At 40.2% G+C, this 17,993-nt stretch overlaps 1 protein-coding gene and 1 pseudogene across 1 annotated transcript; both read right to left on the bottom strand.

Moving 5' to 3' along the window:
• Window positions 1-459: 459 nt before the first annotated feature.
• map2k2b (mitogen-activated protein kinase kinase 2b) lies at window positions 460-7,000 on the bottom strand. The gene is made up of 11 exons (XM_035634783.2): window positions 6,043-7,000; window positions 5,710-5,920; window positions 5,443-5,589; window positions 4,638-4,715; window positions 4,304-4,355; window positions 3,950-4,074; window positions 2,465-2,678; window positions 2,307-2,359; window positions 2,113-2,174; window positions 1,951-1,996; window positions 460-1,736 (listed from the first exon to the last, which is right to left on the bottom strand). Exons 1-11 carry the CDS (start codon window positions 6,129-6,131, stop codon window positions 1,626-1,628), a joined length of 1,188 nt encoding a protein of 395 aa, XP_035490676.1. The 5' UTR covers window positions 6,132-7,000; the 3' UTR covers window positions 460-1,625.
• Window positions 7,001-8,718: 1,718 nt separating this feature from the next.
• On the bottom strand, window positions 8,719-15,309 carry LOC118311177 (annotated as a pseudogene).
• Between the last annotated feature and the right edge of the window lie 2,684 nt (window positions 15,310-17,993).

Consider the following 17,993-nt stretch of genomic DNA (forward strand, 5'->3'; position numbering starts at 1 on the left):
AATGACTGCAGACTTTGCTGTTTTTCTGCTGCAGTAGTCCCCCCCTCCCATCAACATTGTTCAAAGCCACCCCACATACTGCAACACTGTCTTTCTCAGAGCTCCGGGCCTCACACTTCCAGAACGAAAGTTCAAAGACATTCAAGAGGAGACCTTTCATTATCACTCCAGACATTATCCAAACGGATGAATCACTGAACTATTAACTTAAATAGTCTATCAATCCAATGTATCTCAGTGTTTCTCTTTACTTCTTTTTTGAATGAAGTGTTTAGCACTAGTTACCTTGGTTGCAGTCAGCTGAGGTATATTTTGAAATCCTGGTTTGGTAGCATATCTTAGTTAGTAATTGCACCATAAATCCGCAGTGCCATACACCTAATATGCTGCCCCCATCTGGTGAAACAAGCGTGAGATGGGTTCAATATTCCAGCAAAATGAAGACATCATGTTTGCATATTACTAATTAATACATATGATTTATTGACAGTTATGACTCAAAAAACCCTCCAATGTTTGATGATTCAAATCATCTAAATATTTAAATCATTACAGAAAAGAAGAAAGCATAAAGAAAAGGAGTGAAATGCCCTAATCTGCCACAACACAGGAGGCACTTGCATGGCAAACCCATGTCCTGTTTTTCAAGTCGTAAACAGAAAAATAACTGTTTGCTCCAGCCGAGGCTGCAGTGAGTCGCAATGCAGCTTTCTTAAGAGATAAGAGCAGTCTCGTAATAGTAGCTACTTTCTAGGGCTGAAACTCAAATCTTTTTAAAGCCAGTCTGTGCTTCAATAGCAAATCTGAAACCAAGGACGCTGTTTTGAGTTACTAAGAAACAACCACAAGATACAGAGGGTGCATTTAAGGCTGTACTTTTGTGTGTGTGTGTGTGTGTGTCTGTGTGTGTGTGTGTGGGGGGGGGGGGGGGGGGGGGGGTCATGCTAAAATGTTTTAACCACTATGCTTCACCTCAAGATGTCTCAAAATTTGTGGAAATCAGGTCACATCAACAAATGCAAAAAATGATAGTAATCCAAGACTCAGTCCCCTCTTGCTAGCAAAGAAACACATAACCTGACATGTTCAGTACAGTAAACTGATTCTTACAATCCTGTTTGCATATCACATAAAAAACAAAAAAATCATATACGGTATCTGCCTGTACACATGTAGAGATGCTGGGATTGAAACACTCATGCTATAAGCCTAAGAACCCTTTGGAGAAACAAGACGAGAAAAACAAAAAGATTAAGTGAATGCTAGAAAATTAAGCACAGCTAGATCAATCTTCTAGTGTTGATATAGTATCTACAGTCTGTATGAGTGCTGGATATTGAGGTGAGGATAACCAGAGGCCTAAAATCATGTTAGTCAAACCAATGTTGTCCAATGGTCAGAGGAGTAATGCTGCAGCTGATTAAAGAATAAATTTGAATGGATAACTGAATCTCTGTGGACTGAAGGTGCAAATTGAAGATAAAGTTTCTTTCCCAGCATGTGGTCAACTTCCAGGGTTCACCTGAGGGAGGATGTGGCAAACAAGATGCGTATGTGTGGGTGTACGGTTTTTAGGCAGCAGCTTCTCCATGTTTTTACATACTGAGTGTAAGAAGATTGTGTGCTCAGTCTGCGGGGCGCGTGGGAGTGCTTGGTTTATTCAGCCCCATGGTTTTACAAAGCCAGCCAGCGAAATCTACCTCCTCGGCCTCAGACCGCTTGATGAACGTGTGGTTCTGCAACACAGACAATCACAGAGTAATTAGATACTGGACGCTCAAAACTTGGTGATTGAAAGGAACAGAGTTTACAAATTATACCCAGATTTAACCCCAGTGGCAGTTTGGCTGAAGTATGTCTACAACAACTGTTTTTAGTGACTTAATCTTCGAATTGTCAGATATTGAAAAGTTTTCAAACTGAAGTCGTAGTCCAACCGAGGATACTTACCATTAACATTTTCAAGTCAGCCCTGTCTGCTGGATTTTTGATGAGACTGAAAATAACAAAAATAGAGAGATTATTTAATCTATGAAATTGGTCACAAAACATTGGATCACCTTTTGATTACTTCTGAAGTAGCACTGTTGGTAGGCTAAAATTGTGTCTCACCACTTTGTCACGAAGTCATGGAAATCAGACGTGAACACACCGTGTGGTAGTTTAGGAGGGGGCTGAAATACAGAAGAAAGCTAAATGAATATCTGATCACATCGGCAGAGGGTGACACCTTCGTGATTTAGCAAGGATGACAGTCAATCTTATGAAGAATCAAAGAGTAATCTTCTCTATTCTTAGTTTCTTACCTCATTTACTATGTAGTCTAGGAGTTCAAAGATAGCCATGGCAGCACCACGACCTGGAAAAGGAGCCATGGTAGACCAAGTTTTATATCCAACATTTAAACAAGACTAATATATAACAACAGATTTTATTGGTGTGTGTGTGTGTTTGCCATGCTCACTGCTGACAGGTCTCCCCAGTGGCCTTGGTCTAGGTGAAGTGCTGTGCGTCTCTCCCTCACTACCGCCAAACATGGTTCGTCCAAAAATGGCCTCCAGTTCCTTAGTATCTGGCGGAGGAATGGGGTAGCGCCCAATCGACAGCTCCACCAGGGACAAGCCCATACTCCATACATCTGACTGCACTGAGTAGTGGGTTCCCTGTAGTCTCTCAGGCTTAACAACAAACACGGACAGCACACAGCAAGGCCAAATATTAATTATTATATTAACAAATACAAGGAACTGATTGAGCATTAAATGTCAGATATCAAATTGCTAAGATGTTGCTCTGGTGTTACATTTGTTAAGATCTGTATGTGGATAAGTTCATACATTAGCTTACATATGTATATATATATATATATATATATATATATATATATATATTTGCATATGAAAAGTCCAGTGTGTAGAATTTAGTAGGATCTATTGGCAGAAATTTTATATAATAATTATTTTTCCTCAGCGTATAATCTTTGAAACTAAGAATTGTGTGTTTCCATTACATCAGAATGAACCTTTTACATCTACATGGGGAGTGGGTCCACTTCCACAGGGAACACCATGTTTCCACTGCAGCCTAGAACAGACAGCGACTCTTGTGAGGGCCTTTGGTGCTTTAACGTTACCTACAGGCCACCATAGGTTCTCCTACGCGCTCGGAAAGGAAGGGTGAGGCGAGGGGTGTTCCATTGGCTGTAATACACAACTACACCACTAGGTGACACTAAAGCCTACACACTGAACCTTGATATTTAGGCACTGGTTGAAGTTAAAGGGATAGTTCAGTGATTTTGAAGTGGGGTTGTATGAGTTATTTATGCATAGTTAATATGTTACCTTATGGAGATGGTGATCAGCGATGTCATTTAACAGAGTTTGGAGGAGAAGTGGAAGTAGCGTCCCACTGCAGCAGAGGGGACCACCGAAAAACTTATTTTTCGCCACATTTTAAATACTTACTTTTTAAAAAATATGCTCAATTGTACGCTGGATGACATATTTTTTTCAAGCGTACTTCGGCCATTTATTACTGCGCCAAATTGCGCTGGTGCAGTATCACTCCACAAATCAGCTGTTCGACTCAATTTACCGAAAACTGAAGCAGTGAAAAATATGTCCTCCAGCGTACAATTGAATGGATTTTTTTTTTAAGGTAAGCATTTAAAAATGTGGCGAAGACGTTTCTCTGTGGTCCCCTCTGTAACAGTGCACTGAGCCTTACGCTTCTTCCATTTCTCCTCCAAACTCCGCTAGCTGATATCGCTGATCACTATCTCCATAAGGTTACATATTAACTATGCATAAGTAACTCATACAACCCCACTTCAAAATCACTGAACTATCCCTTTAATGTAGGTTATTGACGTCACTCTCAACAGGAGTGACGGTAACGAGATGAACAGAGTTAATGTTTTCATAGCATAATTCAGAGACCAACATACCGACATATAGGATCTTGTCCCAACGAAGGAATTGGCCATTGAGTCTATGAGCTGCCCACTGACACCGAAGTCGCACAACTTGATCTCACCGCGGGAATTCACCAGGATGTTTGAAGGCTTCACATCTGTTGGTAAAAAGGATATGCAATCACAACTCTACTTGACGGGGCATTCAAAACAATATGTTATAACACATAATTATATATACACATAAATAAAACAATAACTAACATAAATGTAAATAAATATTTCTGGTTTTATTCATCTTGAAATGTGATAAAAATGTGCTTTTCCATAATTTTACATCAACTTGATATTGTGCATTATGCTTTATTAAAAAAAAAATTCTGATACCTCTATGCATTATTTGGTGTTTTTCTCTTAGGTAGGCAAGGCCTCTCAAAACCTGTTTTGAAAGGAAAAAAAATATTCAGATTAAAGAGTAAACATAATGTGAAATCAAGAGTAATAACAAGCATGAAACCCCTCCAGGCCACTGACATGTGTCTGCATATGAAGTCTATGATTTATTCTTCAGCTCAATACAGAAAAATGAAAGAGTGACTAGACAACAGATCTATGCCTTGATGAAAATGCTTTATCTAAACAGGACAATGTGGTCAAGCCATTGTTTCTTTAATGCCAATAATTTAATATAGCATAATTTCACAATATGGCACATGCTTACAGCGATGCTGACTTTTCCCAGAATCTCTTCAGGGATCCTCCTTGCTTCTTTCAGCACCTGGTCCAGAGATCCACCATCCTGGACGGCAAAGAGAAACAACGACAATTAGAACGGGTCTTGAAAAGAAATCGCTAAAAACACTAAATGTAGAAGCAGCACATCTTTCCCATCACTGTTATGTGCACTTAGACTGTGAGGCAGTTATTTAAAAACGTTGACTAAACCCAATGAACAGTGGAACATTGTCAAAAAATAGGTACACAAATTCTGGATCTGCCCCTTTGTCGGAATCCATGCCAAAATTGTATGTTTTTTCTTTCCCATCCTTCCTCGAAGTTTCATGGAAATCAGTTCAGTAGTTTTTAGCATAATCCTGCAGACAAACAAACATACCAACCAACAAACGAACAAATGGAAAATGGGTAAAGACATAACCCCCCTTGGCGCAGGTATTAAGTGAAAAAGAGTTGTTAGCGTCTCCTGATGTCTTAACTGCAGAATTAAATCAGGGAGAAAAAAAAAATCTGTCAAACAGCCAAGAATTTAGTCTGTCACAGATGGTGAGTTGAAAAAATTCTATCTGTCAAAAAAAATAATTATGCGCAAGGAATGAGAACGAGGAGCCAACTCACTGCAGTAACTCAGTCAAAGCAAAGGATTACAGGACATTATGTTCACTTTGTGTGTATGTTTATTCTGCTTCTTTTCTTCCTGATGGCTGCTTGTGCTGTGAAAAACTACAACCTGTTGCATCCTTACCTGTTGGAGCACAATAACAAAATGCCCTGACCACCAGTTCTCTCACCATGTTTTCCATGCAGATGCTGATCTCTCCATCGCTGTAAAAGGCTCCATAGAAGCCCACAATGTAGGGAGAGTTGCACTCGTGTAACACCTGCAGCTCTCGGATGATCTGGTTCCTGATTGCAGGTTTAATTTCGAGATGAATGAGCTGAACAGGAAAGAGAATTTCAATATACAAAATATATTCAGTATTGCTTTTCTCTGCACAACAACTGCAACGACAATTAACATTCAAGTCTTTAAAGTAATTGCCCCATTTGTATTTCACCTTTCTGGCCATGATTATTCCCGATGGTTTGTGGCACTCCTTGCTGACTACACCTCCATTGCCAGCACCCAGCTCACAGACGCGGTGGAAGTCATCATCTTTCAACTCGCCCACCTTGGCCTTCTGGGTGAGGAACGCTTCTAACCTTTTCTTCTGCTGTTCATCCAGGTCCAACTCTTCCAATATTCTCTTAAGCGCCTCTAGATTAGCCCTGAGAAAATTGATACAGAATAAGACTATGAACAAACCATCTTTCGGATTAAACAAATGAATTACTTATTTACATCTTATTGGGTACATGATGTTAAGAATTTGGTCAGTAGGATTACTTACTCAGATCCAACATCTGTGTTGGTGGGCGTGGATGATCCATCACCAGATGGAACAATGTTTAAGGGAACTGGTCTCTTTTTAGGGGCCATGCTCTACTGTGGATGAACTATGGGCTTAGGGTTGAGTGACACTTTACTCTGGGCAACAAATATGACTTGTGCTGAGCCTACCCTCTCCACGTGGAGGGTTTCTGACTGAAGGTAATTTTGTTTGTGATCAGCATAGAGATTTGCACTGGGTTTAGAGAGCGGTGTTATTTTGGAGAAAGTATCTGGACAATCTAAACCGGCTGTCAGGAAGGATAGTTAGTTCAGCCAGGTAAATATGACCTAGCTTGAGCATCGGGCTCAACACCTAATACCGGCTTGTCTCGTTTGAACAGCCGTTCTTTTCGAATCACAACGTAATGAGAAGAGCTGCCAATTACAAAAAAACGAATGGGGATACTACAATGCTACCATTAGCCAGTTGTCTAGTTTGTTCTGTCGCGTTATGTAATGATACGGAAGCACGACAATCATTATCATGGTCACCGTCCTAACGTCAAATAACGTGGATTTTAGATTCATCCACGCAGAACTAGTCGCAGCAACTTAACGTCAAACAGAATATTTGCAGAAGCACACCCATCAGTAGCGGCTAGCTATCCTCAAATGCTAGCTGTTGCTGTGTCAGGGCTACAGGTAACGCTAGCCGATAGCAAGCGACTGTTTTAGTTTACTCGCAGCGCATTTCCCCACCCACGCGTACAAATTGGACACACCAGCTTAATAGGGCTGGAGTCTCGGTTCGTTTGTCCGTGCCCCGTCTATCAACTGGCAGCCGTGTGGTTGCTGCAGACAGACACCGGGTCCGAGGCTCAGCAGCTGAACGGGGGGGTGGGGGGTGTGCAGTGATGAATAGGGGCCCAGCCATAAAACTGTATTTCCCCCACCCCAAGTGGCAGAAGACCCGCTCTTACCTAACTCTGATTGGGTTAGGTTTGGGCATGAAGAGTAATGATTGGTTTAAATTGGGGAAGGATATCAGAATAGGCGAATCAGAGCCGGGCCAAGGGTGGGGCTCCTTCCCGCTCGGGTGGGAAAAAGGAGAACGGCACACTGCCCAGTCTGGAGACAATCTCGCGATTTTTCAGACGTTGACAATCAACAATCAGCTGTGCAGTACAGTAGTAGCAAACTGCATTTTGTATTGACCCTATAACCACGGCCAGGGCGGATCTGCCGGGGTGGCAAAAAAGCCTTGCCACACCAGCTGCCTCGCCAGTTGGCTGCTTTGAAATCAAAGAAAACTTGTGGCTCATCGGACGTTTACGAGAGCGAGAATGTCTGATATCCGACTGCAAGTGAATGCAGCACGAGACGACTCCACCCCCCACTCCCGTGACCAATGAGGGTCCTTTCATTTGAACACAAGGAAGGCGCGAACCGACCACAGGAGGATTCGACCAGGATCCGACTGGAGGAAGTAATCGGCGCGGCAGACCACACTGAAGGAATGAGGTAACACCAAAGACCTATTAAAAGAATACTGACCAACTATCTATGGGGAAATGACAATAATCACAAAAGCGCAAGGTTAATGGAGTTGTAGTTTTCCTGTAATTTCATTATGCGACGATGAATTGAGGTAATTAACGGTAGGAACTCGTCAATGCTTTGGGAAAACAACAATAAAGATGTGGTTTTCTGTGTCGGGAAGCTCTCCTGAGAAATAAATGTAACGTTAAGCTATCACAAACCTAATGTTCTCCAGGGAGTGTATTTCAGAAACCTCCTAACTTAAGACCTTTCTTATTAATTATAATGATATATATATATAGTGGATTACAGCTGTATAAAGTTAAAACAACACTCAAATTGTGAAACGGGAAAACATGCTAGTGTTTCAGATAATGTGTATATGGCAACAACAAGGATGGTACAATGGTGTGTGTATATATATATATATATATATATATATCTACTAATTCGTATCAAACAACTGAGGCTCTGGATTTATATATTGTCAGACACTTTTTGATACATTGTAGCTGTGGAAGTATAGGTAATAAATATTTATACTGGATGTAAGTTAATGAAATCTGTGAATAAACGATGATGATTTTTGCACTCAAGTTGGACTAATGATTGACAGCTGATAGGAATAACTCATATAAACTCAAACAAATACCAATGACTTACTGTTAATGAATGTACTGACTGCAGCAGTCTTTGAATACATTTGTTTCCCCTGCTGGTGTAATAATGTAAAAAAAAACAGTATTTTGTTGTAAGTCAGGATCTTTCAGTTATAATTCATTCAATTATGTCGGCTACCTTATATGTTTCTATTTAATGCTTTAATCATGTGCCACAATACTGTAGCCTAATGTTATTGAGTTCAAATATCTTGAATTGGGGGCTTTCAAAGTAAATATTAATTGATATGACTGCGATTATATCAGCATATATACTTCTGCCACGGGTCAAAATCTCCTGCCACCCCATAAATATTTCTCTAGATCCGCCCCTGTACCATGGTTAGATTGACAATTATTATGTTTAATATCAAACAATTAATTTTATATTAATACGTTTTTTAGGATTTAAAATATTTTGCTGATATAATATATTAAGGAGTGTAAGAGCCACAATTTGCATCATAAGGGAACAGTCCAAAGGAAGAAGATGAACGAAAGCTTAAAATGTAATTTTAATCCTTTGTTATAGCTGTTACCTGTACATTCACTTTCCTTGTCCTACACTTAGGATGTGTCACAATTTTTTTTCATTCATATACAGCCATGGATGAAAAAACAATGACAAAAAACAAACAAACAACAAAACTGAATAAAACGGTCAAATTATTTTTAAAAATGCACAGTTTTAGAAATGGGTCGTTGTTACCAAACATTTAAATTTACCTCCCGCATGCACCACATTTCTACAAAAAAAGGTATTTTGAAAAATTTTGCCACCAAGCAAAAGCAAAACACCAAACAATCAAAACACCAATAAGTCTGATTTTCATCAAGAGATTCAAGTTGTTGGAGAAAAGAGTTTGTCTCACCACATATCAGAATCTCATCTTTGTGATCGCTCAACTCTTGGTTTATGATTTTCTTTCAGCAGGTGGCACTATTGTCCATTTCTTGACAGCCTTCAGATGTATCTGCCTTTTCTGTTGCTGTTTTCTCTGGACAGCAGCTTTAATAATAGACAGAGACAAAAGAAATAGAGAAACAAAAAATTAAAAATATTCAGTTTGCACTAAAACAGTTTTTGCTACTTTGTGTATGAAATCACCAACATCCCTGACACTGAAAATGCTTCTGCAGATCTGCAAAATCAAATTTTGGTTACAAGATTTCATTATATTTGTTTCATAGAATTGCCGTACAAAACGTAGAAGATCGTTACTCCTACTTTGTAAAAATACACACATCTGCATATGGAGTGACAAACCCAGTTTCCCCCATGGTTCAATAAGGTATTTCTGAATCTGATTCTCTTACCTTCTGATGGGTTGGGCCTGGCTGATAAGGTTGGGAAGTTTTCTGTTTCTGGTGTCTGGCAGAAACAGGCTTAAAACAGCAGCCATGAGGCAGAATGTTCCAAAAATCAAGTATGGGAGGATTTTGCTGTAAACACCTGCAAATCAGAATGTAAGGCACTTGAGCTAAAATCGCCATTGATCTGTTTATTTCCACGAGTTTCAACCATAAACCTTTTTCACAGCAGACAATTTTACTAATCAAACGTTGGTTTAATAAACATTATTAATTGGTGCATTAGGACAGTGCCACAATTGACTGCATTAGTCCCATCTTGTTTTTTTTCCTGTTTTGACAAGTCAAAATATCTGCCGCATAGAATCTGATTCTTTTGGGAATGCTTTTGTGATCGTCATTAAAATTCTGGTTCCCCAAGTTCTAATCAGAAAGCAAAATGACAAAGCACAATGTGGACAGACTATGCAAATACTTCAGGCCATATACATACATATTTATTTATTTTTTAATAGACTCAAGTGAACTCCACTTTCTCTCTCAAGGCTCTAGGTTTAAATACTGTGCACAAATACAGCAAAAACTAAAAAACACTTGCCTATGTAAATCACATATGGACAAAGGATGGAGCCAATTCGTGACCCAGTGGAGTCAACCCCTAATCCCATGTTCCTGACCACAGTGGGGATCAGCTCAGTGAAGAACATGTAGATGAAGCAGTACGCAGCAGACACACCCACCTTTCCCACCAAGCCCAACACCTGGAACATGAAATGCATGTCTGAAGACAAAAAAGACAAATGTGAAGATCAGACAAGGCATATACAGTTTTCCATATGCATAGTTTCTTCTAGTCCCCTCAGGGAGCCCTGATTGAGTCAATATACTCAATGTAAACAGTACAGACCCTCAGGAACCAGCCCGATGATCCACAACGATGCCACAGAACATCAGTGTGGAGAAGAGGAGGATGGGTCTTGGCATCTGGTTAACCAGCAGCCAAGTGGCTACATACACCACGATATCAATGGCTGCAGAAATGAAGCAGTTGAGGTAGATGTTTCCATTCAGGTTACTTGTATTGAGAGAGAGACCGTAAAAGACCATGGCGACAGACATCCTGCAGGAATACAAAATCAAGACCGAATTAAGATGGTAGGCATCGTGTTTACATCCCACATGTATTTATTTAGGTGTTTTTTTTAACTATTGGGATCAATTTTAGACGGGGTCATATTATTGTTTCATCATATCAATTCAATTTGGGCTTTGAAGAAGCAACAGTTTAAATATGATGATGGACAATGACATTTTTTTATTCACATCTGTAAAAATGTTACCACAGCGGTAAAATAAACCAGTGTTTCCAATTTAACTACTTAATGAAAACACAAAATGTTTTTTTTTAAATGGTTTGTTTTTGCTTCAAGGGTTTCAGTTATGTGACGTTATCTCAAATGAATATGGTTTCAAATGATATGGACTGTGTCTCATCCACTTAAATATTACAACATTGTCCCCTTGTTTTGATCTCTCATGTTCACAGTATTTTTTGTATAATTCAAAATTTAAAAAAGTTAAAAATAGAGTAAGTGAAGTTAAGAAAATCCCACATTACCATATGAAAATGCCAAGACTTGTAATGTTCCTCATGTTGCGGGTGCGTATCAGGTCCATATATGTGTATGTCTGTTCGTTTTCACCTGTATTTTGCTGAATCACACATGCAGTGCATGGAAAGAAACAGAAGAGTCAGGTTGTTGGCAGTGAAATATCCACTTTAGTTCAGAAATATTACAACTGGAATTCTGGTTTGGACTATTCTTTATACTGGAACATGATGGCTTCCAAATGCGGAGGGAAAAACTGAATAAGCACCATTAGCTCCAAGCACTCTCCAGGTTTGAATAGGACCTCGGGGACGGGAATTCTGTTTCTTTTTGCAGCATTGTGTATGACAAGCTCAGCCTCCTCCACCCGACCTTTCTGCAAAAGCCAACGTGGAGACTCAGGAATCAGCCTGAACACAGGGACAGACAAAAAATGTATGAATATATGAATAAAAAAAGATGAATTTTACAATACAGACATTGCACACCAGTGAAATTGGATCTTACAGCCATGAAAAAAAAACTTCAAGTGGATTTATTTTTAATTTAGTAACCATAATCCTTTCATACAGTCTGAAATCAATATGGGGAAAAAAGCAAATATACAGTATGTATGTTGATGACTGAGATTAGTGTGATGTTCGAAAGAACCATAAAACGAGAGACAGACGGGAAGAAGCAGGAATAGGAGGAGACAGACAGCTGTACTCTACTTTCAAAATAGCTTGTCATTGTATGGACACAGACACATTTATTATAACTCATTAGTGAGCTGTGCCAGTCAGAGATTTGTTTTGCGGTGAACTGTTTGGCATTTCTTTATCTTAAGTTCAGTGAACACAGGTTATCCAGCACATATTTCACCCAAATGCTGAGATGTCTAGAATTTATTTGACTGTATAGTTTCGTCTCCATTGAACTGATTTAGTTTACACAACTTTGGTTTTTCATAAACTAGCTAGCTTGTGAAAAGTGGTCGAGGTGGATTATTATTCTCAGGAATTCTCGGTTCTAAATGATGTAAAGCAACTTCACAGAGTGTAAAAGCAAAACCATGAACCGAATCGAGAGAACAACAGTGTGTAATGGAGTTTTGAATGTACAATCGACAGAATATATTCTGATTAATACATCATATTACATATGATAATAATATCAAAATACAAACCAGATACAATCCTTGGCATGAGGACCATTGTAGTCCCTTATATATCATCAAACACAGGACAAATGAATCCAGAAAAAGTGTGAATTTGAAAAGGTGGGTGCATGCGTGAAATGACACAAAGCGGGGCTCATACATGGATGGACTATGTGACTACAGGTTTTTTGTACATTTTGTGTAGCTTTCTAGAGATTTTGAATCCGTTTGTGGTTTCTGTGTGTGTCTTTGAGGTTGTTATGTATCTCTTTGCAGTTGTTTTTTAGTGTCTTTGTAGTCATTTGTGTCTATTGGGGCCGCTTGGCACCTGTCTGCCGTTTTCCTTCTCACTGAGGTCATATGCCTGGAACATCGATTCAGTGATTCTGCCAATGCGAGACTTGAACAATAACATTCATCAGCCCTTATTCATCAGACTTACCACCATGTTGGAATTAGTAGAAAGCCGGGGAGGGCAGTAGCAACCAGCAGCATCCTCCAGCCTCGTATTAAGTAGGCAAAGAGCGGCAACAAGGCATAACCAAGGCCAAAACCCAGACTGTGGCCCAGAAAAATGAAGCTCACCCTGGCAGACTCGCTCAGCATCTCACACCCTGACAATGAAGAAGATCGAGAGAAAACAAGAGGGTCAATTCCCAGAGGTCACTAGAACATACAACTACTAAATCCTTTTCATATTTTTGACTGAAAATAGTAAAAACCCTCTGTAGCCATGTTGCCTCCTTCACAGTGCATCTGTGTCTGATTGTGAAGTTTTAATATGAACAGTCTCAATTTCTTTGTATAGCTTGTTTAAGGAGAAAAAAAACAACATGTCACTACTACACAGCTAAAATACACTATGAGGGCGGTGCTGTACCCAAATTCCATGCATGCGAGGAAGGTTAAGTTACCAGAACTTTGTTGTTTCTCGGGATCTTACCTACCAACGAGACAAACGTCAGTCTGTACATTTTTCCCCAAATGTCCAATTATGCTGTAATCTATTGTCTTTGGAAAACCATTATAAGGAGAGACTTGATTTCCCCCCAATGTGAGACACATCTTTTGGCGCAGATAAGGTTTTGGGCTCCAATTTATTTTCCGACTCTTTAACCTAGTGTTTTGCAGGATTATAGGCAAAATCCAAGACACGGCTCACTTTTACGCATTTTTATTCATCTGGTGACTTAACTTGAAAGTGAAGATAAAACTGCTCTTAGCCCATTTTTTATTTTTCTACTGATTTTGCATGTCTTTTCATTTTCATCCCACTCCCATTCCTCCTATTATCCCATTTGTTTTTATTTATGTGTGTGTTTATATCATGACTTTATTTTGTGTGCAAAGGGACTTATTATTAGACTACAACTAATAATAATAATCCCACAGAACAAGACTTACCGGTCTGAGAGCTGACCACTTATCAAGGATCCAATCAGGACTCCTACATAGAATAGGGAAGTGGAGAAAGGGACCTTCCATGCATTGTCACACACCAGTCCCCACTGCAATAAACAGGAGAGAAGACATGTGTAGGTCACAGAAATCGGTGTCATCATCAGCTTGCGGGAAACCGCAGACACAAGATGATACTCAAATTTACTTATCTTTTAAACCAGATAGTGTTAGTCATCTGATGAATTTAATTCTGTTGTTGCAAAAATGAACAACTGGCCAGCCAGGAACACACACACCCACACACACGCACACACACACACACACACACACACCCACACACACGCACAGACCCACACACAGGCAAACACACACACGCACGCACGCACACACACACACACACACACACACAGGATTTAAAAAAATGGATGTCTTGTAACTACCCGCAGCTAAACAGCTAGACAGAAGTAATACTCTTTGTCACTGACCACCCAGCAGGTAAACTACAACTTGTGATTGGTCCACTGGCCAGTAATATTAAATCTACAGGCAGAAATCTTGGTATCACATTGGATTCACAACTTACTGTCATTAACCTTATCAAATCCTCACCTGAGAGATATCACCTACATCAGATCAGCTCTGTCTCATCCTGACCTAGAAAAAGCCTATTCACGCTTGAAGGCTTTGGCTTGGACTGCAATGCTCTGTCAATCCTCAGTGTCTCACGTTTTAACCAACACCAAGCATATAGGGCCCATATCTCCCCAATTCTTGCCTCCCTTCATTGGCTGCCAGTTAGATTTAGGGTTGATTTTAAAGATCTTTTTAATAACTTTCAAACATCAGCTTGGTTTAGCCCCCCCCCCCCAGATATATTACTACTACTACTAACTCCCTATGCTCCAAGCCATTCATTCATCAGATAAGTGCTATAGAAATAAAGCTTTGCTGAATTATTATAATATATAACATTCAAGCAATAAAATATACAGCTATTGAAAAGCTGTGTGTACAAATGTAGAAATGTAATAATGGGACGTAACACACACACACACACACACCTCAGCCACGATGGTCGCAGTGTACTTGTCAGTGCTGTAGACCCAGCCATCCTCACATCCCTCTGTGTCATTGGCCAGTTCCCCTGTCTCCGAGCCGGTCCCGCGCACTCTGTACCGTGAGCAGCTGTCAGGTCCGATCCGCCTGCGCCTCTCGGGGAAGGGGTCGGGGTCGTGTGTGCGGTCGAGCGTGGAGTCGGTCGACGCTCGGCAGTGGTGCTCGGGTGTATCCGAAACAAAAAACACGATTACTCCCATGTACCCGCATGGAATTGCGCTCAAACTGAGCAGAACAATAATCAGCATTTGGAAAGGCCCGTAGTTGCCCAGAAAAGAGGTGATTTCCCCGAAGTCTCTCATCTTTCCATTCAACAGGACTGACAGCTGGTTCAAGTGATGCGGCCAAAGTGTCAGGGGGTCGAGCTCGGAGAATGCAGGCAGTGTTTCTGAGGCAGAAGGTCAGAGAAGGCGAAAACAGAACACGACATTAGACAAAGTCATAGGATATAATGGTGTTTTACCACGGTCGAGGTGTGCAAGCCAGCCAGGAACACACACACACACGCACACACACACACACACACACACACACACACACACACACACACACAGGATGAGTCATTTGACACAATGCTCTCCTGCATTCCCCTCAAGATAAGAAAACCGGTTTTCCTTCGGTTAATATGAAGCAAATGTATGATTCCCAGTCAGTCTGCTCCAGCCCATCCTACTTTCTTGCTGCCTCTAATTGCTTACAAGAATTGGTCTCAACTGAAGCCATGCACTTGCTCAAAACAGACTGCATTACCAACATGCAAAATGGAAATCAATTGTAATGATTACAAAAAAAACACAACAACAACAACATGTGAAGTATACCATTGGTCAAAACTGAAGTCACATAGTCAAAACTCTTCAAAGTCAGTGAAACAGAAGTCTGTGTGGACCAAACTGTCAATCATCTTTCAAATGCATTGAAAACAGAATGCACAACACATTCAAAAATATAGAAAATATTAGCAGAATATGTACAATGAAATGAAATAATAATCAGTCCAAACATAGGCGATTGCAATTTCATCTGGAAGCTTACCGATGTTTTTTTGTTTCGTTACCAAACAGGGGACGGCTTCACAAGGATTTTGTTTGGAAACATGGATTACGGAAAACAGGTTGGTGGGAGGGAGAGGGAGGACGCATGGAGGACAATGGAGAGGAAGACTGTTTTGAAAACAGTGTTAACATTTGAAAAAGTGCAAATATATAGTGTTTTGCAGTTGATGGAGTATGAATGAGAAAAGAGTCCATGGATTTTGGAGAATGTTGTCAGTTTGGTTCACACAGACTTCTGTTTCACTGACTGTGTGAAGAGTTTTGACAATGTAACTTAAGATGGAAAGTACAAACTGTGAGACTCTGAACTCTGCACACATTGCCTCCAGCAATGCTGGCAAGGAACTTGATAATTCCTAATTCTGTCCCCATAAGGGCATTGTGTGTTTGCAATAAGGGCATTGTGTGTTTGCCATGAGACATGCCTTCTAATTACAATATATAAACAGAACAGACAAAAAAAATCTCTGAGAATAGATTAATAAATATCCTGCTAACAGTTTGCAGAAACGGCTGTAAAGAATCCATAACAGTAGCTGTGTCTATCAGCCACCACAAGATGGTGCAACTTTAATGTGTCTCATATTTAAATACTGTAATAAAAGAAGTGATGGAATAAATATTCTGAAACTTTACTTAGGTAACAATGTCACAATATTAAATTAAATGATAAAATATTAAATTAAATCTGAAATTTGGTTAACTAGAAGTTTATAGTATCAGAAATGGAAAACCACAAGTACAAGTAAAAACTGTACTTAGGCATAGTTACATTCAACCACTGGATATATATATATATATATATATATATATATATATATATATATATATATATATATATATACACACATTTTATTTACACATTAGATAAAACAGTGTGACATGAAAAGACACAACCTTTATTCACATAAGAAAATGTATTTCTCTGACGTAGCTTAAACAAGTGGAGTAACATCGCACCACAGTTCTACACATCTTCTGCAACCCTTCGACACACCTTGCGATCCCTCGGCCGGCGCTGTCACTATAGCAACGCCCTCTGACCCCCAGAGAGGGGACCTTTGGCCCGAGGGTCATCAAACGGGGTCAGGGGGTCAGCTCTTGCTGGAAGACAGCAAAAGCACTATCATTTGCCCTTTCCATACTCTCATCTATGTAATTGGCGTATTGACCAACTGGCCCCTTTGCACATTGTTAGCAGCACCGCATCCCGTTTGCATTGGATAACGTGTAGCATTGAAGCTGCTGTTCATGATATTTAAGAACCTGGTAATTATTAATAATAATTAAGGTAGGTTTGTGCATGTAAAACTTAAATCCTCACACATTTTCTTCATCTCGCCTGCACTTCTAATGCTTTCTGAAACAAAGTATCAAAGGGTGGTAAATTAACCATTGAAGGAATTTCATGTCAAAAACTATGGCACTTAAAAAGCCATGTGAGCTGCTGGGTAACATATCACCCATGAGGTACAGTTTGGCCTGGCCTAATGTTCTCTTCTCCTCTCCCTTCTGAGGATCTATGCCTCCCAGGCCCATCACTTGTCAATAACTCCACATTAATTTGAGAGAATGCATGGCAGCGGAGACGCTGTGTGGGGGCAGGGCTCTCCGAGCAGGTATTGAGGGGGAGTAGTGGCACATATAGGAGACAAGGACATAAGAAGGAGACAGGCAGGCGAGAGAGGAGAAACGGGAGGAAAATGAGGAAATGGAAGCAGGATGAAGGATGGGAGGGCTGAGCGCAGGTGAAAACGACAGGACCGGACAAAGAGGCTGTATTTTGCCTATAAACCATTCTCGCCATACATGACTTAACTCAAATATCAAAAGTCCTGTTCAAAATGAGCCGTGAAGTCAGCAGGATTTGTGATAATAATAATCATAATAATAACGGCTGGTTGAGAGCTGAGCCCCAATGTGAAGAGAATCCATCACTCTCTGCCATCAAACCCCTGCAGACAGGGAGCGTAGTACACCCCTGATTCACGACAGAAAAAGTGCTGTGTTTTTTATTTCAACGCAGATACCTCATGGTACCTGTGCCGGATCCTGACTTCGCTGACTCCAGACGCTTTAACCTGACCTGCTGTGGTAAAAAAAAAAAAAAAATACCTCCAGTATATGGGAGCTGACAA

This window comes from Scophthalmus maximus, chromosome 5 (genome assembly GCF_022379125.1).
Source record: "Scophthalmus maximus strain ysfricsl-2021 chromosome 5, ASM2237912v1, whole genome shotgun sequence".
NCBI classification, from domain to species: Eukaryota; Metazoa; Chordata; class Actinopteri; order Pleuronectiformes; family Scophthalmidae; genus Scophthalmus; species Scophthalmus maximus.